Genomic DNA, 24,634 nt, shown 5'->3' on the forward strand with positions numbered 1-24,634 from the left:
GGTACTCCTAGTGGGGCCCTGAGCTGCTCCAGGTGTCCTGAGCGCGCACGGGTTACATGCTGGTCACAGGGACTACGGTCTGCTTACGCTGGTCTTTTGTTGCGGGTTCCCCTGCCCCAGGAAGGCAGCCAGGCCAAATGCTCATTGGCTCTCCTCTTTACTGTGGATGTCACTGTCACCATCACAGCCACTGGGAGGGGCACACAACGTCAACCCCCTGTGTGCTGAGGGGAAGGATGGGGGCACTGGGGGCTATAAAACTAGCTATGTACACAGAGCATTCTAGGGAGAGGGCCCTCCCACCCCATGCACGCATGTGTCCGGGCACAGTGGGAGTTGGGGTGTGGTGCTCAGGCGGACGGTGGGGATGTGAGGTGGGCAGGTGGGTATATGCACGTTAGGACGTTTGTGGAAGGGCTTGGGGGGCTGCGGAAACACTGCTGGGGCCCCCTGCCGGGCTGCAAGCAGCCTGGCTGGGCGCATACCTCCTGGTCCTCCCAGGTTCCTCCACTGGAAGGGTGAGCTCCTGCTAAGAACTCCCTCCCTAATCTTGACCTGAAGCTCAGAGTGGAGGGAGAGGCCGGCGCACCAGGTCCCTGCCTGGGGTCCAAGGGTGCAATGCCTTTCCCCACCGGCCGAGCGCCTCCCTAACTAACACTGACACGGGACCAGGGCTGGGGTGCCTGGGCACACTAAGGGAGTAAGGCAAGGAGGGGCATCTGTTTGGAAGGCCAGGCTGTGGAGGGCAGTGAGGGGACCCAGGACCCCTGGCAGAAAAGTGGCAGCACTGGTCTCAGAGAGGAGGACTGCCATGGACACGTACCTTTGGGACGCCCCCGCAGGGTGGAGATACCACCCAACCCTCGGGGACTGCTCACAGAGACTGGGCACTGGGGAGGCCACCTAAGGATCTCCACAGAGACACTGATTGGCACTTAGGGGCCACCACGGACTGGCCACTGCAGTGGTTTCCATAGAGACAGAAGCTGGTCACCAGGGGGAGTGTCCCCAACCTGGGGTGGGGTGGGGAGGGTAACCGTGGTGGCCTGTCCCAGAGAAGGCAAACAGTCCATCCTCGCCGCTGCCGAAGAGAGGGGCGACTCCTAACTGACACGGTACGTGGACGTGTTCTTGGGCTCCGTGCTGGGCACACACCAGTCGCCCGCCTCCTGGATGGTCTGGTAGTGGCGCCAGGCTGACTTGTTGTAGACAGGCAGGCGCTCCACCGAGTCCGTGGACAGGGCCTGGGGAGCAGCAGGCTCAGCCTCTCCCACGGCCCTGTGCTGCCCACCCTCAGCATGCCACCCTGGCCCCTGGACGGGGTGCGGCAGCCACTGACTACGGCCTCTAGGGCAGCCCAACCAAGGGCGAGACCCTGGCTGAGACTACCAACCCTGACCCAGGAAGGCGCTCAAGAGGGTCTGTCCCTCTGAGTCTTGCTCCCACCCACTCTCGGCGGCTGCTCACTTAAAGGGTCAAGGAGGGAGAGCGAGGAGGCTGGGTGGCGTGTTCCTGAAGGTCACCAACTCTGGGCCTCCATCTCCTCCTGAGCAGTGTGACAAATTCTCTACGGTTCCCCCTTCCTTCTGGGTTCCCAGAACGGGGGTCTTCGTCATAGACCGTGAACTTTGACATTGCCTGACAAGCCGGGAGCGCCTGTAGCGCTCTGTACCCTAAGGTGGTTGGGGACTATAGCTCTACTCGGAGGCTCAGTCTGGAATTGGGAAAGGGCCGCAGGGATGGAAAAGAAATCTGCCAGCAGGCTGACCTTGCCTGACCTGTCAGCAAACCCCGCCGGCCGCAGGCAAGGCCCCTCACCTTGAGATAGATGACAGCGTCCGTCCCAAAGCCCTCCATGGAGAAGAGCTGCAGGTCCCCCTGGAAGTACTTGGCATAGAGGCGGGAGATGGGGAGCCCGTACCCGAAGCCAGCCTGCAGGGGGACAGGAAGGGAGTGTGATGAGGAGGCTGGTGTTGCAGTGATGGGTACACCAGATGGAATGCAGGGGGATTCCCAGAACAGGGCGGGGGGGGGGGGGGGGGGGGGGGGGGNGGGGGGGGGGGAGCACAAGAAGGGAAGGCTCTGAGGCAAGGCAGGAGCCGTGGGAGGAGGGAGGTCAGTGTGGAGAGGGAGGCAAGCTGAGGAGGCACAGTGGGGGTGGGGGGCGTTAGCAGGTCAGGGAGAGGGCAACCAGGCAGGTCACAGGCTCCTCCGAGTCACCATCTCCCAGACCCAGCTCTATTCCGTGGTGAATGGACAGGGAAATGTTAATGAACAATGATCAGTGACTTTGTGGGGAGAGGGGGAGAGCTAAGGCAAGGTCACGGACAGACCCCCAAGACAGGTGGGGAAGGCTGGGCAGAGGGTAGGAGGAGCAGGGAGGCCCAGCCCGGGAGAGGGGACCGACATCGCACAGCCACATGAGAATGGAGAGACCACAAGAGATAGGAAGCAAGAGACAGGGAAGAGTGACAATTTGAAAAGAAATGAAGAGACAGGCGGGCACCCTGTAGGAGGCAGGAAGGGAGCGGGAAGGAAGCCACCTCACCAGCGGGGTTCCCCCGGTGCCAGGCTGGGGGGTGGGTGCTGTGGAGTACATGTAGCTGAAGAGTTGTTCGATCTTCCTCAAGGGGACACCCCCGCCACGGTCACTCATCTGGGGGAGATGGACGCGTCAGGGGCTCTCCAGACCTTCTCCTGGGTTTCCCACCCCCAGGGTCCTCCTGAGTCCATCTCCTGGCAGGAAGGAAGGCCGCCCCCCACCCCGCCACTGCTCTCTGGCTTCCGAAGTCAAGGGCCACATACTTTGATGGACAGATCCTCCTCGCCCAAGGCCACCATGACCTTGATGGGTGGGAGAACGAGGCTGGACTCATGGCTTTCCACAGTCGCTCGCATGGCATTCTGGGGAGGGAAGGGGTACGAGAGGAGTGAGACAAGCCCAGCCCCGACCGCCCCGACCCTACCCTGCCCCCTCCCCAAAGCCCCGTCCCCCGGCCTCCTCACCTTGAAGAGTTCAAAAAGCATGTGGTAGAGGTGGGAAGGGACATAAACCATGTGAATTGGCTGTTCGGAGTTGGATGCTGCCAGGAAGTCAAGACCAACGATCAGGACATTGTCAAGAGGCCAAGAGGCCACCCATCAGCATTCACTCACGCAGCACCTGGCACCCAGCACTCAGCCACCATCTACTAGCTATCCATCTGCTCAGCCGTCCACCCAGCATTCACTCACCCACTTATGCACTCACTCAGGGTCCATCAACCATCTACCCATTACACAATGTCCATCTGTGCATCCATCTTTCCACCCATCATGTCCATTCAACATCCATTAACTCCTCTATCTACCTATCCAGTGTCCATTCAACCATCCAATGGTCCTTCAGTCTGAGCATCTGTTCAGACATCTACCCTTACCACCTATCCATTCATTCAGAGTCCATACCCATGCGTCCATCCATCTACTGTTTATCTACTCATCTATTCACCATTTATACACATTCCAAAAGAACCTATCTATACTCTGTCCAGCCTACTAGCATTCACCTGGACACTAGAATCCCCTGAAGAGCTTCTGCACCCTGGGGGGGAGAGGGCAGGGGTACTGTGCAGGGGATTCCGACCCCAGGCTCCTGCTCCCCAGGACCCCTCTAGCCTGGAGTTCCTTCGTGTTAGGGACTGTTTCTTCCTGGTGTCTGGCACAGAGCTTTGTAGGCAGCAGGAGCCCAATAACTATGCCACAGGTCAGTGAGGGAAGGAGTCTCAAGCCTTGTGCTGGGCGGTGGGGATGTAAAGAGAAACAAAATTCAGCCCGACCCTCTCAGAAGTTCAAGTCTAGAAAGTAGCCTGACTCTGCCCTTCAGTTTTGGTCCCTTGAAACAGTGCAACAGGGAAGTGCACCTGGGATAGGAGGGAACCCGACTGTCTGTGTCAGACAGACAGACAGACAGACAGACACACACACACACACACACACACACACACACACAGCCTTGCTCGACGCTCACCACTGATCTCCTGGATCTCCAGGTCAGGTGAGGCCATGTAATACTTGTCACACAGGAGCTTGGCCATGTCATAGGCATCTAAGGAGGAGAGAGAGGCCACTCAGNGGGGATGTAAAGAGAAACAAAATTCAGCCCGACCCTCTCAGAAGTTCAAGTCTAGAAAGTGGCCTGACTCTGCCCTTCAGTTTTGGTCCCTTGAAACAGTGCAACAGGGAAGTGCACCTGGGATAGGAGGGAACCCAACTGTCTGTGTCAGACAGACAGACAGACAGACAGACAGACAGACACACACACACACACACACACACACAGCCTTGCTCGCCGCTCACCACTGATCTCCTGGATCTCCAGGTCAGGTGAGGCCATGTAATACTTGTCACACAGGAGCTTGGCCATGTCATAGGCATCTAAGGAGGAGAGAGAGGCCACTCAGGGAATGGGGTGGCCCACCCAGCACGCAGTCCTCTCGGCAGCACCACTAGGCATCACCAAGGGTAAGCCCATGGGGACAAGGCCCCCACCCGCTGAAGCATGGGCCACCTTCCGGCCGGGCACACGTGGGACGGCTTACCTTTCACCACCTCCGAGATGTTGCAGTTGGGGTCAATGCTGCCGATGTGCTTGGGGTGGGCTGGGTTGGTGCTGCCTTCGAAGATCAGGGCTACGGCGGGAAGGCGGGTGCTGCGGCCAGGGCTCTCCCTCCACCCCGGGGCCTCTCCACCTCTATTTCCAACGCCTCTGACCCTGAGTGGCACCCCCCACCCTCCCACTCTCTGCTCAAACCCTGACCCCTCCAATGAGAGCTCTGAGACCACCACACGGAACACTCTGTAAAGAGGGGACACGGTTTTGCATTCTGTCCACAGTGAAAGCGGAGACTTGCAGGACCGCCCACTCACTGTGCTGGTTGATGAGCATGCGGATGGAGATGCGGCTGAGGTAGAAGCGGTCCAGGAAGTACTGGATGTTCTGGTTGGACACGGGGTCGTCGCCGTAGGCCTCCTTGTACTCCAGCACGCCCTGCGCCATGGTGGGCACCACGTCATTGTGGCGGTTCCGGATGGTAACCAGGGCCTCAGTGAACCTAAGGGGAGCGTAGATGTTGGCCCCTACCCAGGCCCAGTCCTGGGGACGCCCCTCAAACTCTCTTCCACTTCTGACCCCCTCTACACAGTGTCTTCACCCGCTCAACCCTTCCAACCCGAAGGCGATCATGAAGCTCCCACCCCATTCCCCGCCAAGGCCACCTTGACTCTCCCACTGCCTGCCTGAAAGCCTGGGGGCTCCCCGGGGGCAGGGGTCATTTCTTTCATCCCACTGACACTTGTGTCCCTGGGACCGTGATCGCAGATGCCACTTGCTTGCACCTGCCCTCCTGTCCCCAGCCAGGGCCCTCACTCACTGGTTCAGGGTATGATGGTCCTCTGGGTCCTTGTCCAAGAACTCCATGATGTCCAGGAGACTCTGGACGTACCTAGGGGCAGAGGGAGACATCACCTCAGCTCTGAGTGGGCCCCCTGCCCACCTGACTCAGCTGCCCTTGCTCTGGCTGTGGCCCTCCTGTGGGCACCACCCAGAGCTGCACCGACTGATCACAAATCCTCTCTCTCTCAGTGACCTGAATGTGGGTCTCCCTGACGGTACAGAGAGGAAGGCAAGAAAGCCTCCAATGTGTTCATCTCCTTGCTTTGGAACCCCAGAATGGGAGTCTTAGAAGGGCCTTGCAGATCATCCCTTCCATGGGGTCTCAGGGAGCAGCAGACAGGCCCAGATGGGGCAGGGGACACTTGACCGAGGGCCAGCAGTGACAGAAGGCTGAGGCGAGTCATTCCATCTCCCTGAGCCCCATCAGGGAGACAGATCTCACTATCTGTCCCACAGGCTGCTGCAGGCCGTGGGCACAGGGGGCAGCATGGCCAGCCCGGGGCTCCCCGAGAGCGAAGGCTCAGGGATGAGGATGGCAGACCACACCCCTGACTCCGGACAGGGCGGGTTTGGGCTGGACACTGGAGTTGTGCCATCTGCCTAGGGCACTGGATTAAATGGTAGGCAGGATGGACCCAGGGTGGGGTGGGCAGGCCCAGCTCCGACAGGCCTGAGGGCTCACTCTACCAGCCGGAATAGGCATGCTCCTTGCACCCCTCCTTCGGGAGGCCTGGTCAGGAGGCCAGTTTCCCCAGGGTCTAGAAAAGAGCTGGCCAACCAAAGGGAATGCTGGGAAAGCCCTGACTCGTGGACAGCAGGAGGCTATGTTCTGCAAGGGAGTCAGGCCTACCCATGGCAGCTGGTGGTAACAACCTGGAGCCATTGTCCCCTGGCCCCCTGAGCCAGGAGACCCCCTCTTCCCTGCTAACATGCCCAGCTTGCAGCTTGTCCTACTGCAGAAGGTGGGAGAGCTGAGCCCCTCGGGCAGACACTTCCAGACAATAGGAAGGAGAGGCCGCCTGCCGCCCTGAGCAGGGAGGGCCCCTGGGGCTTACCAGTCTCTCTAGAAGAGGCTCTACCTCTCTCGGCTTAAGACAGGAGAGAAGAGGGTGAGAGGGCTCCTTTTGGAGCTGGCTCTGCTGGGTGCCAGTCCTCGCTCTTCCACCTTGAGCTGTGTGGCCCGGGGCAAGTCAGGCAACCTCTCTGGGTCTGAGCTGCCTCATCAGGAAAAGAGAGGGTTTTAGACTTACTGCTCTCCCTGCTTTCTGGTGAGGATGGAATGTGATCAGCAGCACTGTGCCCAGCACACAGTGAACACCGTCTAAAAAGTCTGCTCTTGTTATGAAGGCTGGTTCAAACACTGTCAACAGCTGAGTGCATCCCCCAAGTTCCTAGGTGGCATGTGACACCCTCCTCCTGGTTGTACTAGGTATAGGCTCTGAATCATACCATGCTTTATTCTTTTCTAATGTGTTTATCAATGACGCTATTACGGTTGTCCCAACTTTTTAACCTTTGCCTCCCTCCACCTGGTACCTGTCTTTCCCTCCAGCAATCCTCGCCCCCTTAGTTCATGTCCATGGGTCATGCATATAAGTTTTTTGGCTTCTCCATTTCCTATACTGTTCTCAACATCCTGTTTCTATTTTGTATCTACCATTTATGCTTCTTAATCCCTGCACCTTTTCTCCCATTCTCCCCCTTCCCCCCCCACCCAGCTGTTAACCCTCCAAATGCTCTCCATTTCTGTGATTCTGTTCCTGTTCTGGTTGCTTGGTTTGTTTGTTTTTTTAGATTTAGTTGCTAATAGTCATGAATTTGTTGCCATTTTAATGTTCACAGTTTTGATTTTTTTATTTTTAAATATTTATTTATTTATTTTTAGAGAGAAGGGAGGGAGGGAGATAGGGAAACATCAATGTGTGGTTGCCTCTTACGTGGCCCCCACTGGGGACCTGGCCCACAACCCAGGCATGTGGCCTGACTGCGAATCGAACCAGCAACCCCTCAATCCACTGAGCTACACCAGCCAGGGCTGATCTTCTTTTTTTTCTTAAATAAGTCCCTTTAACATTTCATATAATAAGGTCTTGGTGATGATGAACTCCTTCAGCTAGCTATACTTTGTCCTGGAAGAACTTTATCTGCCCTTCCATTCTAAACGACAGCTTTGCTGGACAGAGTAATCTAGGTTGTAGGTCCTTGCTTTTCATCACTTTGAATACTTCTTGCCAGTCCTTTCTTGCCTGCAAAGTTTCTTTCAAGAAATCAGCTGATTGTCTTATGGGAACTCCTATGTAGGGGACTTTCTGCTTTCCTCTTGCTGCGCTCAAGATTCTCTCTTTATCTTTAACCTTTGGCATTTTCATTACGATATGTCTTGGTGTGTTCCTCTTTGGGTCCAATTTGTTTGGGACTTTCTGTAACTTCTGGACTTATATGTTTATTTCATTCACCAAATTAGGGAAGTTTTCTTTCATTATTTTTTCAAATAAGTTTTTAATTTCTTGCTCTTCCTCTTCTCCTTCTGGCACCTCTACGATTCAGAAGTTGGTATGTTTGGAAATTGTCCCAGAAGTTACTTATACTTTTTTATAAGTACTTTATAAAAAAGTATAAGTACTTTTTTTAAAAAGGTTTTTCTAAATTAATTTTAAAATTAATTTAAAATTTTTTAAATCTAATTTTTAAAAAAAAATCTTTTTTCTCCTTGCTGTTCTGGTTGAATGCTTATTTCTTCCTCATGTTCCAAATCACTGATTTGAATCCCAGCTTCCTCCCCTCCACTGATGGTTCCCTGTGGATTTTTCTTTATTTCACCTAGTTTAACCTTCATTTTTCCTCTAGTTGTTGCTGTACTCAGTGAGTTCTTTGAGCATCCTGATCACCAGTGTTTTGAACTCTGCATCTGAAGGTTGGTTACCTCCATTTTGTTCAGTTCTTTTTCCTGAGGCTTTGTTCTCTTCTTTCATCTGGGCCATATGTCTTTGTGTTCTCAATTTGGCAGCCTCCCTGTGTTTGTTTCCATGTACTAGGTAGAGCTGCTTTGACTCCCGGTCACAGTAGTATGGCCTATTGTAGAAAAGGTACCTGCAAATTGTGTGGGGCAGAGCCTTAGGTAATTGCCAGGGTGCAGCAACACCTGCTTCACCACCTCATGGCTGTGTGTGTGGGAAGGACTTGGAGAGGGGGCAGTGCAGCCGCCTGGCTTCTGGAGGTTTGCCCAGCACTCACACCGTTTCTAGTCACGTCGCCCACTTTCCATATGCGGCCGGCACCCTTCCAGCTGTTGCCCTGGTGGTGAATCCCACAGTGGGTGGGTCTGCATATATTCCGAGCCTGTGCGGGCCCTTGAAGCTGAGTCTCCTGAAAATCCATCAGTTCCTTCTAGCTTGGGGCTGGGATTGCTCGTTCCCAAAGTATCTCTCCTGATAATTCACCCACCCTGCGTGACCGTGGGATCATCCATTCTGCCTCTGCCTCTCCATACCACACAGAGCCTCCACACCTCTCTGCCCATCTCTGTGACTCCACCCCTTCTACCCATCGGTGGGAATGTGTCTTCTTTAAATCCTTGGCTGTGTTTGGACTTCCATACAGCTCCATATTCTGACGGCTTTGGGTGTTATTTGTTTTGAGATCTAGCTGTAATTCTTTCTATGGTTGTGCAAGGAGGCGAAGCACGTGTCTACCTCCGCCTCCGTCGTGACCAGTGAATCATACCGTGTTTTGATCTATCATGTTCTGGACAGCCACTGATGTCAGGAACGGCGCTGTCCCCGTCCTGGTGTGCCCTGTGCCTGACGGGGGCAGCACTGTCACTGATGGGGGAAGCCCAGAGAGCAGGCGAGACCGGGTTCCCCTCGGCACCCCCCACCTTCCCTGCAGCCCCATGGACGGAGTAGCACCCCTAGCACCTCACCTTGTGTCCCTGGAGAATACTAACAGCCAATACTTACACAGTGTCCATTAGTGCCCACCTGTCTCAGAATCTACCCTGGGCCGCTCATCTCCGGGTAGTCTTGATGAGCGTATGGCCCAGTACGTCTTCACTTAACGTGGTTACGTTGTCTGTGGCTTTAAGCAAAACGTGACAGCAAAACCAACTTACCACAGGCTAACTGATGTACACAAGAGTTACATTCCTACAGCATCTCATCAATGTCATAATGAAACGACATAGAATGAAGCAATGGTTTTCAAGGACCTGCAGTATGTCCCCCTTTCTGCAGATAAGGAAACCAGCCCAGAGAGGGGAGGTGATAGGCCCCAGGCCACACAGTCAGCAGCTGTGCTGGAATTCAAACCCCGGTCTGCCTGATGGCAAGTCCACAACCACATGGCCAGCTGTTCGCCATCTGCGCTGGTCCGAACAGTGACGCTGATGTCAGGGCAGGCGGCATTTACTGGGCACCAGCCTTGCGCCAGGGCTCTGCTCCATGGCCTCTGCTCCCCGACTTCCACCTTCACCATTACTCTGTAAGATGGGTACTGCTGGTAGCCCCAGTTTACAGCTGAGGAAGTTACCCTGTAAAGTGAGGATTCTCTCTCTCAGGCATGTGTGACTCTGATGTCTTGTTCCCTAATCATGCCCAGGATAAAGCGTGTGCTCACGTGATTCTTGGAGGAAGAGGGGATTTGGGGAGAGGACCTACAGGTGTGCAATGCTGGGGGCAAGTAGAGAGAGAAAGGGGAGCAGACCAGCTGGGGAGTGGGGGTCCTGGAACCCCTTCCCAAGACCCAGAAGGCAGGAAGAGAGAGAGGGGTGGGAGCTAGGAGGCCCTGACCAGCTTGGTGATGCCTGGCCAGCCGCAGGGAGCAGGGCGGGGTCAAAGTCCCAGCACCCAAGGGTGTGTGTGTGTAACTGCTCTAGCTGCCAGCACCGCCCCTCTGTGTCTGCCTAATGAACCCAAGAGGACAGAAACAGGGCCTGGTCACGTGGCCAGGGAAGTACAGCAAAGGGCACAAGGGTTGACTGGCAACAGGCAGTGCCTACCAGTGCAGGTATGGGGAGAGGTGCCAGCCTCCGCCTCAGGCTCCTGGGCTGTGAAGCAGGGTTTAGGATCCTGGCCTCCCTCCCTCACATGGCCATTCCTGCAGGGGAGTAGTACTAGGTGTCCTCTCGGAAGGGGGAGCAGAGGATGAGAAGGATTTTCCCAGGGGACCCCTTCAGTCCTGGCCTGAAGCCCCGCCATAGGCCTAGCACACCTAAGGCTAAGGGCTAGATCTTGGTCGTAAGGGGAGGGCCTCTGGGGCTGGAGCCATACTGATAGGGCGACATGGCCCGCTGAGGGCCAGAGAAAGAACAGCACCACTTGGACATGGGAGGCCTGAGAGCAGTGGTGCAGTGACAGATGAGTCACTTCAGGTTTACTCGCCCCGGGCAGGCAGAGCAAGGCAGTGGGGCCCTGACACCATGCGTGCATGCGTGCGTGGGGAAGGCCTGGGCCAGCCAACCTCGCAGTAAGCAAGGCCTCCCAAGGCTCCCTTGGTGAGATCTGGAGCTTCCTCCCACCCCACCCCCTAAACCCTGCCTTTTGAGGCTTTCGAGCCAGTCCAGAGCCCTGCACTGGGGAGGCGGGGGGTGTGGAATTCCGGGACAGAAGAGGAGGGAGCATGGGTGTGTGTGCGCGTGCGCGCGCATGTGTGTGTGTAGGAATGTTGGAATGAGTATGCAGTGCAGGGAGGGGGTATGCAGAGGTTTGTATGAAAGCAGGAAGGAGCGCTGAGTAACCGGGGGCATGTGCGTAATCTGTGTGCTCACAGGTGTCTGTGAGTGTGTGTGCACCACACACTAGTGTCCACGGCCACTGGGACAAGGACGTGGACAAGGCGATGGCGTCGAAAGAAGGGGAGAGGTGACAGATATGTCCTGTATCTGGAAGCCGCTCTGTAGAAGGGTGGTGTAGAAGGGAAGAAGGGGACCCTGAGCCAGGCACACTTGTGTCCCACAGCTGACTGGGCCCTGAAGAGGCCACTGAGCCACTTGGGTCCCCACGTGTAAAATGGGGTCCACAGCAGTCGGCACTTGGCGGAGGCGATGCACGTTGCTAGTCTCCACTCCGATTATGTAAGGAGCGGCTGAGGGAGCCAATGGGAGGGTTTGGCTGAAACCCCAGCTCTGTGCCTGGCAGAGCAGGCTCTGGACGCAGGGAGCCTGTGTGCTGATGGTGGTTATTATTCCTAAGGGCAAGGTCTCATTCCTGCAGGGTGGGGCGGGTCCTCCCTCGCCGGGGCTTGGGGTCCATACATCTTGCTGGCAGGCGAAGAAGGTTCCTAAGAAGGTGCCGACCGTGTGATATGGCCCCCCACCCTCTCCCTGCGACCCCTACAAACACTCTTATTAGTGACAGGAGTGACTCGCGGTCACTAAGTTCTACTCCGCAACTCTCCCTCAGCCAACCCCCTTCGAGAAGCGCTTTCCCACCGAGTCCAGGCCTCCCTCAGCTGTCTCTTGCTCCCAGGAGGAGTCAAAGTCACCCTTTTCATGCCCCAGCGACACCAGCCATTACACGAAATTCTGTAATGTGAGTCCTACTTTCCCACGGACCTGTGACGTGGGACCTCTGACTCCAGGCCACTGCCCCAGCAGGCACCGCTCTGCCTTGCCCTCCGGTCGCACAGCCTGGGTTGGCATTCCAGCCCCCGCTGGCTCTCTGAGTGATCTCAGACAAGGCTCTGAATCTCTCCGAACCTCGGTCACTCATCTATAAAACAGGGATAACAGTGCGGCCTGCTCCATCAGGCTGTTGTGAAGGCGAAATAGTTACTACGTGGCCACACTCAGGACAGTTTCTGAGGCACAGCAGGCCCTCCAGGCACGTTTGCTTGTGCTGTCTTCACCATCGTTATTACTACATCGTCCAAGAGAACTTCTGCTCGGCCACATCATCTCTGGCCTGGAGGTGCTTCGGCCCAGAAGTGACGCTGGGGACATCACTTGTGTTTAGAGACCTCCCGACACTTTCACACCGAGCTGTGGCATTTGGCCCTTGGAAAGAGCCTGGATCCCCATTTTACAGACGAGGAGACCGAGGCTCACAGAGGCCACACGGTTGGCCAAGGATTCAGGGTCCAAGCAGCAAAGCCAAGCCTCAAAGTCAAACATGCCGACATCACACCCAGGGCTTTCCACCACCTTCCAGTCACTCCTAAAAGAGGGTCTCTTACACCAAGTTTGTCCAGTTGAGATAACTTATCAGGGTCACTTACAACCAGGAATTCTCCAATTGCTCACCTGGCTCCTGCCCAGCGCCCCTCTGCAGCTGAGCAGAAAATGCATCAGCTATTACCCCATACTGCCTATTAACTACCACTACGGGCAGTCGTATAGGACTTCCCCGTTCTCCAAAGGGGAGGTTTTGTTCCCTGGTCACCAGACTCTGAGCAGGTCATCCCCCTCCTCGCGTGCACACTCTGCCCACCTCTACCGCCTGCACCACCCAAGCCAGCACGGCGTTCTCCTGGAGAAGGAGGTCTGCACTCTCTCAGGGCAGCCGCCTCATCCCTGTCAGGCAGTCCCTCCTTCCCTCACACCTCAGTCTCTCTGGCTGCAGCTGAGGCCCATTCTGGAAACAACATCAGCTGCTGTTTCTTCAGTGGGTCAGACACTCCAGCAATCCCTTCGCCTGTTCTCCTCTTAGGGGAGTCTCCCACTGGGAAGTGTCCTCTCTTGTCTAACTTCACTCCCTCCTGCTGCTGGCTAACATTACTGAGACAGGAGGAAGTCAGGCCGAGCACCCACATGCATAACATTGTCAGGAAGGGACTTTGTGGGGGTTGAGGGACATCACGGGTGGTTCGGCAGCTCCCTGCCCCACCCTCCCCACAGTCCCCTGGTTCTCCCAAGGAACACTGTGTCCGAAGAGGAGCCTGAAAAGCCATGTCCTGGAGTCAGGGACCAGCTGGAGAGGCAGCCACGTCAATCAGCCAGACAAAGCCAGAGAAGGGGCAGGGAGAACAGAGGGCACCTTCTGTCTCCTTCCCACGACTGCCACACCGCCCCACGGTGGGGAAAGCTGGTCAGTGCAGAGGCCTTGCACCTGTGAGGGACAGGGCTCAGCAAGGGGTGACGGGGTTGGGCCACATGGAGATCACCTCTGCCCCCCACCCCACCTCCACAGCTTTCACTTACAGCACCACATCCACAAAGCAAGTTCTCCGAAGCCCTGGCTGGGCGCTTTCCTGCCTCCACACCTGTGCACAAGCAGTGCCTTGGGCCTGAAATGCCCTTCCCTTCCTGCTCGGTCTGGGCTCACCGAGGCGCCCTGTCAGGCCCAGGGACACATGGCCTCCCCCACGCATTTCATATCCGTTTCAGCTTCCCCACAACTTTCTGCTTCAACTGACACCCACTGCACGCAAAACGCTCTCCTTCCCATACCTCATTTAATTAGCTGTGCGTGTACAGATCCGCGCATAGAAAAATGCTGGAAGGGCACCAACAGACCTTACGGAGCAGTGTTTGGCTGGTAGTGGCTGGCATTCCCTTCTATCTGCTTTTCTTTGTTTTCCAAATGTCAGAGTGAACGTGTTATGCTTCCTCAATGAGGAGGAAAAACCCCAATCAATGTTACTTTTAAATAATACTTTTATTCTTAATTTAAATAAAACTAACTCTTTGGCAGCTCGCCGCTCCTACCACCGTCCACGCAGCACTTAATCCGCCTTCTCTTACTCTCCCTCGAGATCACGGGCTCCCCCAGTCTACCCTTGGGCTCAGAGGCGGTGTGAGGTGTCCTGAGTCCAGAAGGAAGCCCAGCCAGGCCACACCCACCACAGCCAGAACCAGGAAACGACTTCTGCACAGGTGCCACTAAGGGCTGACCACGATTAGCCACGAGCATGCCTGGTTATAGAGCAAACGTGTTTGTTTTTCATATGACTGGCACGGGTTCATGTCATCCAGTTACTTAACCCTGGACAGAGTTCTGGAGTGAGCTTTACAAAGAATTTTCCAGCCACTGTGTGCAATAAACTTCTGATCTTTGCCCTCGGAAACTCTTCGGGCGTGGGTCCTCTGTCTATCTGAGTGCTTTCTGAGGTCCAAAAACAGTCTGACTCATAGGTTACATTGTAACATTTGAAGATTTGCTTCTTCCTGGTTCTCTGTTTCCTACAAAGTTGCCTCAAGTAAATACTACCCTTCAGAAGCTGGGTTTTTGGGCCCAGGGCCCAGGGTGAACATGGTGTCATGAGCCTGCTTTGGGGTTTTGGCTGTGAGAATGATTTTCTAGGTGGACCTGGGGTTGCCACAGAAAGGAGGGTGGTGAGTGTGGGCCCGTCCCCCAGACACAGGGCTAAGCGTGATCTTCGTCCCTGCTCTGGCCTAGCATTTTGCGTGACTTCGAGTCAAGCAAGTGCTGTGCCTCCCCTCTGTCCCTGCCTCCGTCAAGGCTGCTGGGAACACGGAGACTCCATCTCTGAGCCCAGGGCACCTGGCGATGGAGTGGGAGGTGTGGGGACCTAGCCAGGGGGTCTCACCAGCTCTGCACCAGCTGCACCGAGGGCGTGCTCAGCACCCGGTCAGGAAGCAGGTTGATCTCTTTCATGATGTTGGCCAGGCGCACCGGCAGCTCTTGTCGGAGGAAGGTGAATGAGGTTTTCTCACAGGCATTACTGGACCCTGGTCGGGGGGAGGCGGGAGAAGGGTGAGGGGTGAGCCCACGTAGCTGCAAACCATCAAAGCCAGAGGACATCTCAGGGTTCAGGTTGATTAAATCCTTCATTTCCTGAGGGTTCGGAGAAGTGACCAGGGCACAGAGCAGGCAGCTAGGCCCTGCAGTGTTCTGACCTCTCAATCACCCAGTCTAACCCTTTGGGGAGTTGCACCCTCTCCTTACTCCCAGCTGAACCCTGCTTTCCTGCAGGCCTAGGGGGCAGGGCTACTCCCAGCCCCTAAGTCACCTCACTTCTTCTCTTTGTTTCCCACCTAGCAGACACCCCCTTTGGGGGAGTTGATCCAGGAACGGAGAGGAGCCTGGAAAATCCATCCCTCCCCAGAGCTGGGTGCTGGTTGAGGGGAGCTAAGCCCTGGACCACTGCAGCTGCAGGCTCTCAGCATCATCTCTGGCCCAGCCCATCTTTATCCAGGCTGGTCTTGATGTCCATGGTAGAGCTGCCCGCCCTGTATTAATACCCTCCCACCTGTGAGACAGACAGGGCCAAAGGATGGTAACCCATATACCTTGGACCTCAGCCTGGCCTCAAGATGAAGAGGGTGATGGATTGAGTCAGGCCGCAGGCCAGGGCCAGGACACTTAGGTTCTGGTCCAGGTTTTGCTTCCAACTCTGTCACCCAGGACATGTCACTATCCTTCTAAAGGTCTCAGTATCCCCCACTGTACTGTAAGTGGACCAAACTGCACTGTGAGCCCCTCCCGGCAGTGACATTTCTGTAATTGGGGTCCATCCAATCTGGACCAATCAGCAGCTGCGAGTGGGCACAAGAGGCTTTCCTACCTGGGGGCAGCTCAAAGAGGGCAGAGGGCAGGAGGCCAAGTGCAGGGAAATGGGTACTCTGTGTCCCGGCTGCTGCCTCCCTTCACTCTCATCAGTGACGCAGCTGTAACCTGAGCCAGACACTGTCTCCTCAACTCTGGAGAGTCCTGGGCATCCCCTCCTAATCCCCAGGTGGCATTATGAAAATAGCATGTGGACAGACAGGGCCCACACAATGTCTCTTTCAGTCACCACACTGGCACATCCTTGCTCCTGCCTCAGAGCCACCCCAAGATGCTGAAGGTGGGTGATCCTTGTACCCACCCAGGGGCAGTCAAGGGTGGGTACAAGCCACCTGACTCCATCTCATGATGCCCTGGGCCCCTGCCCAGCTGAGGACAAGCATTCGGGACTGAGGGAATTTGATCTTCAAGTGTCCTTGCCCACTGTGACAGCTGGGGGCTGGCTCCTTCAATGGGTGGGGGTGTCCTGGTCAGGGCCTCTCTCCTGGGTGCATTTTCCCCAACTGACCCCTTGGGGGCTCAGCCCAGGTCTCCTTCCGGGTGGCTGCACCTCCAAAGCTGCTTTGTTACTCCCACCAGCAATCCCCCTACTTCCTCGGTCTCTCACTCTTAGAGCCCACAGGACCCGTTATGCCTGGGCACATCCTACTCCCTTCCTGCCCTTAGAAACACCACTTCGATGCCCCTCACTCTCCAAGACGCCTTACGATGCCCAGGAAGACACCTCGGAACGCTCCTATGCAATGCCCCTCACTTCCCATTAATAGTTAAGTGGAGAGTTTCTACAGCCAGGGTACCCCAAACGTTTCAGGCCCGGGGATTCTTGCCTCCCCGTTAACCCTTTCCTGCCTGTTCCCCTCCAAGCAACCGTTCCTTGTGACTTCCCCGTTCATGCTTCCCGGCCGGGATCCCTACATTCGCTCCACTCAGGTCCCCACGGGGCCCAGCCGCCCCCTGCCCACTCCTTACCGAAGTCCAGAAACTGCTTCATGGACAGCGGGGAGGGGGAGAACTTGCTGAAATGCTCGATGTACTTGGGCGCCCCTGCCAGGGACGCATTCTTCAACAGCGCGCGGATCCAGCGCATGGCCGCGGAACCGGGGCACGAGTTCGGGCTCCGGTGCCCCCGCAGGTGGCTCTGGCGCTCGGCTCGGCTCGGCCCAGCCTCGCCCGGCCTAGCGGTATCACCGCCTCCTCCCCTGCCGACCCTGGCCGTCCTCCAAGACCTGGCCAATCGGCTGGAGGCGGCTCCCCGACGCCGCCAATGGCCGCTCACAAACAACTCTGGGACAGCCTATCGTCTCCTGCTCCGGCACGTGGCTTCCCCGGGCCCACCTCCTTAACCCGGGTTGGCTCCAGGAGGCCTGTTGTTTTCCTGAGACCGGGCGGAGAACCCCGCCCCCCTCGGCTCACTCCGCCCTCTTCACCTCCAGCTTGGGGTCCAACCGAGTTAACCCCTCCTTTCCAGAAGCCTATTATTACTCCTGCTTTTACACTTCTTCTTTTCCTCTCTCCCTCCCCGAATCTCCATCACTTGCCTTCCCTTCAATTGTCCTGGTTGCTTTCAAAGAATCCCTGTGCTCCTCGAGGGTCCTGTGTCACCTGTCCCCGTCCCCTACCTGCTCTGCTTTAGTGGGTTCCCAGTACGATGACAGTGACTATGAATGTTTCTAACTTCAGGATCAGGATGCAGGCCCATGTAACTCTCTCATATAGACTCAGCCCACTCATTCCACAAGATCCCTCACAAAGGAAGGTGGAGCGAACCTCTACCATCAGTGCTATGAGTGCAGTTTTCAAAACACCTTTTATTTTCCCTAGCTCATTTGACCTGAGAAAGCAACCTTATCCTCACTGGGCTCCCTTGGAGAAAGGTCCTAAGAGGGCATTTGAGCTGAGGGCCTGGGACTCCCCCTTTCCCCAGCCACACCTGCTCTCTGGTAGGAACGTAGTGCGCCCTCTTGCGGTCCAACGTGGTATGTCTCATCCTCTGACTCGCCCTTTTGCTGTTTTTGCTGTTTTTGCTGTTTCACTGTGGAGTCCTCCGCGGGGCGGGCACTTGCCAAGATGCTAATGCGTGCTAGGCTTTGTGCTGGGAGCAGGAAACACATACAGGATTAGGACACGATCTCTTCCTTCGATCCTGTCATTTATAACAGAATGTGATTATAGACAACACTGAGCTATGTTCAAGGCTTCACATGGAAGAGACTTTAACTGAATGAATAATAACCTATGTGCCAGGCACTGGTAAATTTCTCATTTAATTCTCCAGACAGCTTTACTGTGCTATTAGTAGCTCCATTTTATGGATGAGGGGAATGAGGTTCAGTAAACAGCAAATCGGAACTTGTTAACTTCCCTTGCTGACAGCCTTTCAATGACTCCTCTCTCCCGTCCTCTCCGGCCCACCACCCCCAACCCTCTCTCCGACTGTCCACTTTTTACTTGGAGCCTTTCAAGTTCTCACGTGATCTGCTTTGGCTTCACTCTCCAGCTTCATTTCTCCGCATTCCCCAGCTCGACTCCAGGCCGTATTTCTCTACTGCCTTGAGTCAGCCTTCAACCTCCGAGCTATTGCAAAGTGCTGTCTCTTCTTTCTGGATCCTTTTTTTTCTCACCTTCAGCTTCCCATTCTTCAGGTCCCTGACCCTACTGGCCTGGGTTATGGGCTCCCTCCAAGGGTTCCTTAGACTTCTTGAACTTGGCACCCTTTTAACTCTGCCCCACTAGACTTTGAGCTCCAGGAGGGCCGGGCTGTGCTGTCTTCTTCACTGCGCTGTCTCCAGCACCAGGCACTGCATCTAGCACAGAGAAGGGCAAAGAAGGTGAAAAAAAAGGGGTCACCAGGGAGACATGTCACAGAGGTATGGGAAGAACCACCAAACACGCCTCCAGCTAGCAATTCGGTCATCGATGATGTTGGTGACCGAACCANCGCCCTTTTGCTGTTTTTGCTGGTTTTGCTGTTTCACTGTGGAGTCCTCCGGGGGGCGGGCACTTGCCAAGATGCTAATGCGTGCTAGGCTTTGTGCTGGGAGCAGGAAACACATACAGGATTAGGACACGATCTCTTCCTTCGATCCTGTCATTTGGAAATAGCTTCATAAGTAAGTAATTAGATGAATCGTTATAACAGAATGTGATTATAGACAACACTGAGCTATGTTCAAGGCTTCACATGGAAGAGACTTTAACTGAATGAATAATAACCTATGTGCCAGGCACTGGTGAATTTCTCATTTAATTCTCCAGACAGCTTTACTGTGCTATTAGTAGCTCCATTTTATGGATGAGGGGAATGAGGTTCAGTAAACAGCAAATCGGAACTTGTTAACTTCCCTTGCTGACAGCCTTTCAATGACTCCTCTCTCCCATCCTCTCCGGCCCACCACCCCCAACCCTCTCTCCGACTGTCCACTTTTTACTTGGAGCCTTTCAAGTTCTCACGTGATCTGCTTTGGCTTCACTCTCCAGCTTCATTTCTCCGCATTCCCCAGCTCGACTCCAGGCCGTATTTCTCTACTGCCTTGAGTCAGCCTTCAACCTCCGAGCTATTGCAAAATGCTGTCTCTTCTTTCTGGATCCTTTTTTTTCTCACCTTCAGCTTCCCATTCTTCAGGTCCCTGACCCTACTGGCCTGGGTTATGGGCTCCCTCCAAGGGTTCCTTAGACTTCTTGAACTTGGCACCCTTTTAACTCTGCCCCACTAGACTTTGAGCTCCAGGAGGGCCGGGCTGTGCTGTCTTCTTCACTGCGCTGTCTCCAGCACCAGGCACTGCATCTAGCACAGAGAAGGGCAAAGAAGGTGAAAAAAAAGGGGTCACCAGGGAGACATGTCACAGAGGTATGGGAAGAACCACCAAACACGCCTCCAGCTAGCAATTCGGTCATCGATGATGTTGGTGACCGAACCAACAGTCTTGAAGTTGCCCAGAAGAGTAGATGGGATACTATATATAAAAAGCCCAGCCCTGTGCCTGGCTCATAGTAAACAACCAATAAATGGCAGTTCTTACTATCACTGTCAAAACTAAAGTGATAAGGAAAAGGCAGTCATCTCAGAGGCCAGGTGTGGGAGAGGGACAGAGGTTTCCCGTGATCCTCCCCTCAGAGGTAGACTTCCGTGATGTGGCCCTGCGCCTCGATTATAACTCCTTCTGCGGAGACCACTGCAGGGTGGTATCGGGAATGGTGTGGTGTACTGGATGGGCCAGCTAGGTTAGGCGGTGCCCAGGTAGCCAGCGCCAACTCCGCAACCCCAAATTCCCAACTCTGCGTACAACACGGGTTGGGACTCAGACCGACAGAAGCTTTGTCTCAGCGCAGGCCTTTTGGCAATGTGAGAGCCAGAGACCCTCTTCTGGGACAGCCGGGAGGTGTCGCAGCTCCAGGGAGCTCAACCAGCTTGGCGTCACAGAGGGTCCTGCTGTAGGAAGTGGGCGTCCTTATGTGTCTGCCTTTTTTTTTTTTTTTTTTTTTTTTTTCATAAAAGCCTAGCGGCACCAAATCCAAAAGTGAGTAGTTATTTTCATGAGAGTATGTGTACGTGTGCTTGTGACAGTGTTCTCATCCAAACAGCTGCTCACAGGAGACTGGGGCTGGGCCTCTGAGGCTGTCCAGAGGGATGTATATAGATCTCACCTTTTTCTTAAGAGAAGGTGGCTGGGAAGAACTGGACTGAGCCAGCGCAGCCAGAGCTGGACTTTGATGACCTACATATAGTGTTGTTGCTGACCGAGTAAAGCAGACTCAGGAAAACAGACTGACGCTGGTTCTGAGAGCTCTGGGTGGGGGCTGAGGTTTTCCTTTCCTAGAGGAACAGGGCGTTCCACTGTTAGCCAACCTGGGAAGGAGCAGACCCCTGCACAGCAAGGCACAGCAAGGCACAGCAAGAGGAGTAGGCGGCTGGGCCCATGACTCTGTGAGGTGGGCTCTTTGGAGGGGGCAGAGTGCAGGCAGCTGCCACGTCAAGGCAGTCTGGGAGATACCCAGGCAGACATCAGGAGCAGCTCCCGGGAGACTGGTCTTGGTTTGTGGGCTCTCTTGGAGGAGCTTAATTGAAGACCTGTCTCTAGACATCTCTGGGTAATAAAATCTTGCCAAAGGTCACAGCCTTGGGGAAAATTAACAGAAGGACCTGCTACTATTTAGGATGAAGTCATGGGAACAGTGGCCTTGCCCCATTCCCTAGGCCTGGAGGGAACAACCTTAGCACAGAGGAGGAAATGGAGAGGCTTGCTCCAATGATGTGGGGGGGCTCCGTGGGCTCAGAACTGAAGCTTCTTGGCAGGAGTTTCCCAGGGACTAAGGTTCCAGGCACTCCCGCCTGGAGGCTAGGGAATGGAACTGTGACCTTTTGGACCTTCCAGCTAGAGTCACTCAGTCACCTTATGATTAACTATCTACTCACCAAGATACGTGCAGGTGGGTGGTGGAAAATGAGGCAGAAAAGCCAGTTCTTACCAGAATTCAGCCACCAGGCTGGGACTCTTGGCTCCCCACCCTGCACCCAGTCTTCCTGCACCACCGTGCAGAACTCTGATTCTACAGCAAGCAGCTCCCTGCCTCTTCCTGACCCTGATATCACCCTCTCCCCTCCTCCTTCCCCAGAGCCAGCTCACTGGCCACCAAGAAGCCACTTCTGATTCCATCCAGTCTACTGAGGCCTCTCCCCTCATCCTATGTTCTGCATTTCAGTTCCCTGTGACCAGCCCTTAGACTGGGGCATCCCCAAGGGCAGGGGCCGGTATCTCCTCCATAGATCTCCACCGTCCCAGCCTCTAAGCCCCCTGCATCAGGCTTTGTCCACCTGGGGCTCAGCCGATGTCATTATCTGTCAGAATGAATGAGGTTGGTGAGGGGTGCAGGGGTGGAGGCAGATGCAGTCCGTGTGTACAAACTGGGAGCTGTTTATTGGTTGATGTGAGAAGCCTATATACAAAGGCACAAGGAGGGGGAGGGAGCCCCCCTGCTACAGTACCATGGAAGGGATGGGAGGCCCGCCAGCAGGCAGCGAGCGGGCAGGAGAGGGTTTCTGGAACCAGCTTCAACTTCTAGAATGGGCCTCTGGACTCTGCCCATTGGGGAGAAGGCAGAGCTAGTTGGTGATGAAAGCCAAGGACAGCCAAGAATCCCACTTCCAGGCTTCTAACCCATGGTTGGTGGGGAAAGAGTGGAGTTTGGCCAACAGGGCAGGGACAGGGCTCCCTCCCTGTCCTACATTCAAGTGTCGCTCCCTCTGTGATCTCCTGGGGGTCTCTCCAGGCCCTACAGAGGCCGGGATGATAGTGCTAGGTGAGCAGTGGTATTTCCTCTGTATCCTTCCAACATCTCCTTGGCCCAGGACCAGTCCCCTCCTCTGTTGAGGGTTCCACTGTGCTCCTAGGGCGGTCCCAGGCAGCATGTCCCGGCTGTCTTGCGGTTTGTCCCTCTTCGTTCCTTTAGGCTGCATTCCCCACTGGTGCGCACTGTGGCTGAGGACAGAGGCTTCACAGCCATCCGTGACCCAAAGTCACCCTGGGGGCCTTCTTTGTAGTTCATTCCGCTCTCGAGTCTGAGCAGGCCAGGTCCTGGGCAAACTCAGGCGGACCCCTACGCCTGGCCTCCGGCGCGGGTGCCGGGAACTGCAGCTGGAGGCCCGAGGGCTCTTCCGTGTCAGTAGTTTCATCCCGAGAGCAGAGTCCATCCAGTGACTGTGGCTCAAGACGGGGCCAGTGTAAATGGGGGAGGTGTCACCACTTTGGAGGCCTTTTCCTCCTGGCTCTGGCAGAGGCCCTTTGGCTTGGTTTTGGCATAGGTGACGGTGGGAACACGCATGTCCACACACCATCTGTGGTGCACAGGTGCAGTCCACAAAGACTGGGACCCACATTTGTCCACACGTGTCCAGCACACAGGGCTGCAATGTGCTCGGCATAGCGAGGGCCACGGCCCCAGCTCTCCTGCAGGGGAAGCCTGTGGCCAAGGGGCGTGTGCATGTACTCAAAGAGGTGTGTATGCCGGAACCTACCGGCGCCAGCCATAGGCAGTGGCCCCTGTGGGCTGTCGGGGCATAACTTATGATAAACAGAAGAAGGGGACACTGGGGGTGCAGGGGTGGGATCTGGGGGGACATCAGTAGTATTGATCCCATGTCTGCCAGCTGGTCACCCAGTGCTTCTTGGGGGGCAGGGTCCCCCCTGGAGGTGGGTAGCGTTCCTCCTCCCGGATCCGCACCGCATGGTACTTGGGCATGATCTGGTAATAGCGGGTCCGCTTAAAGAAGTCACACTGGAGGTGGGGGGAGAAGAGGAAAGGCATCAGCATCTAGCTCCGGAGCCAGTGGGAGGATATGCGCAGCTCCTTCCTCCCCCTCCCAGATGTCCTCAAAGCCAGGACCCCTAGTGCAGACACATGCCTGAGACAGGGAGGGTGAGGTTCCGCACCCCAGTCCCCAGAGGAAGGAGGGGTTGAGGAAGGCCGAGAGGAGAGGGAGAGGTAGATGGAGGTAGGGGGCAGCCGCTGCGGTTGCTGATGGGATGGCTAGGATGGGTGGTGATCTATCCTGACCAGTGTGGGGAGGGTCAGTTTCACGCCGGTGGAGGTTCCCAGAAGGAAGAATTCTATGAGTGCCCTCCTTCTCTGGAGGTGGGAATGGGGGTGTAGAAGCACTCTGGAAATTTGCCTTGATAGCTCACAAGGCAAAAGAGACGGGGTCTAGCCTTGGTCCTGACACTTTTCCAATTCCCAGAAAGCATGGAGAGGGTTTTATGGCTACCTCCTAAGTCCTTGAGGAGCTCAGTGGGGAGGCTGGTCAGAGAAGACACCCCGAGCTCTTAGGGTGCGAAGGGGAAACAGACAGAGCGGCCTGCTCTTTGGGGTGGTACTGGGGACAGCGAGGTACAGAGAGGTTCCATAACGGAGGAGGAGCAGACAGGACAGTCAGAGGCCCCAGGCAGCTGGGGGGCTCCGGAAAGTGGGCCCAGAGGCCAAGTTACCCAGGTGGGGTGGGGGCAGGGGCTGCCCCCCTCAGTAGTCTTCGGTCAGCCTTTCTGTCTCTGACGGCTGGCTCTTCATCTCCGCCTTCTGCCTCTTAGCTTCATACAGGGCGCGAGTGCGGGCTCGCTTGAAGAAGCCGCACTATGGAGGGGAGGAGGTGGGGAGGGGCCATCAGGGGGCGCTGCTGTGGGGGTCCTTGCCAGCAACACTCTTGGAATGGGGCTGAGGGCTGGGGAGCCTGGAGGCCTGGGTCCCAGCCCCAGCTGGGCGGTGTGGCCAGGAGCCAGAGTTCCTGGGTTCCCCTTGCCAGCTTGCAGGTCCCCCATCAACCCAGGTGGAAGCGTCCCAGTGGGTGAGGGGAGGATGGGCAGGGGGCGAGACTGAAAGCTGGGGAGAAGGTGGAAGGACATGGGAGAAGGGTGGGGTGGGATGGATGTGAGGACTGGGATGAAGGGCGAGGTGCTAAGGGGCTGCGGGCAGGAGGTCCCAAAGCAGGAGTGGCGGGGCGGGGAGCTGGGGCCTGACCTTCCACAGCAGGAGGATGATGATCCCCAGCAGCAGCAGCCCGGCCCCCACAGACACAAGCACCAGCCACAGCTCGATCTCAGCCGGCAGCTCCTCCACCAGCTCCGAGTCAATGTCCACCGAGAACTGGAGTGGGTGAGAAGGGGCTCAGCCCTGTGTCTGCCACTGTCGACCCCAGGCTCTTCCTTCCCCTCCCAGACTGGTCCCCAACACTGCCATTTGACCTGCTGCC

At 55.9% G+C, this 24,634-nt stretch overlaps 2 protein-coding genes across 2 annotated transcripts in view; both read right to left on the minus strand.

The window, feature by feature from the left end:
- Positions 1 to 138: 138 nt before the first annotated feature.
- On the minus strand, positions 139 to 17,104 carry PDK2 (pyruvate dehydrogenase kinase 2). Its single transcript, XM_037033398.1, has 11 exons — positions 16,867 to 17,104; positions 14,918 to 15,059; positions 5,412 to 5,483; positions 4,909 to 5,093; positions 4,581 to 4,670; positions 4,339 to 4,416; positions 3,007 to 3,083; positions 2,806 to 2,904; positions 2,549 to 2,656; positions 1,819 to 1,932; positions 139 to 1,244 (listed from the first exon to the last, which is right to left on the minus strand). Exons 1-11 carry the CDS (start codon positions 16,982 to 16,984, stop codon positions 1,104 to 1,106), a joined length of 1,224 nt encoding a protein of 407 aa, XP_036889293.1. The 5' UTR covers positions 16,985 to 17,104; the 3' UTR covers positions 139 to 1,103.
- A 4,684-nt stretch (positions 17,105 to 21,788) lies between these two features.
- ITGA3 (integrin subunit alpha 3) overlaps positions 21,789 to 24,634 on the minus strand; it is a 30,271-nt gene continuing 27,425 nt past the window's right edge. The window contains exons 24-26 of the mRNA XM_037033189.1: positions 24,403 to 24,528; positions 23,877 to 24,018; positions 21,789 to 23,169 (exon numbers count right to left, since the gene is read on the minus strand). Coding sequence (XP_036889084.1) covers positions 23,908 to 24,018; positions 24,403 to 24,528 — 237 coding nt within the window. The 3' untranslated portion in view covers positions 21,789 to 23,169; positions 23,877 to 23,907. The remainder of the gene's footprint in view (positions 23,170 to 23,876; positions 24,019 to 24,402; positions 24,529 to 24,634) is intronic.

Source organism: Sturnira hondurensis, unplaced genomic scaffold (assembly GCF_014824575.4).
Source record: "Sturnira hondurensis isolate 20B ecotype Veracruz unplaced genomic scaffold, ASM1482457v3 Scaffold0021632, whole genome shotgun sequence".
Lineage (NCBI taxonomy): Eukaryota > Metazoa > Chordata > Mammalia > Chiroptera > Phyllostomidae > Sturnira > Sturnira hondurensis.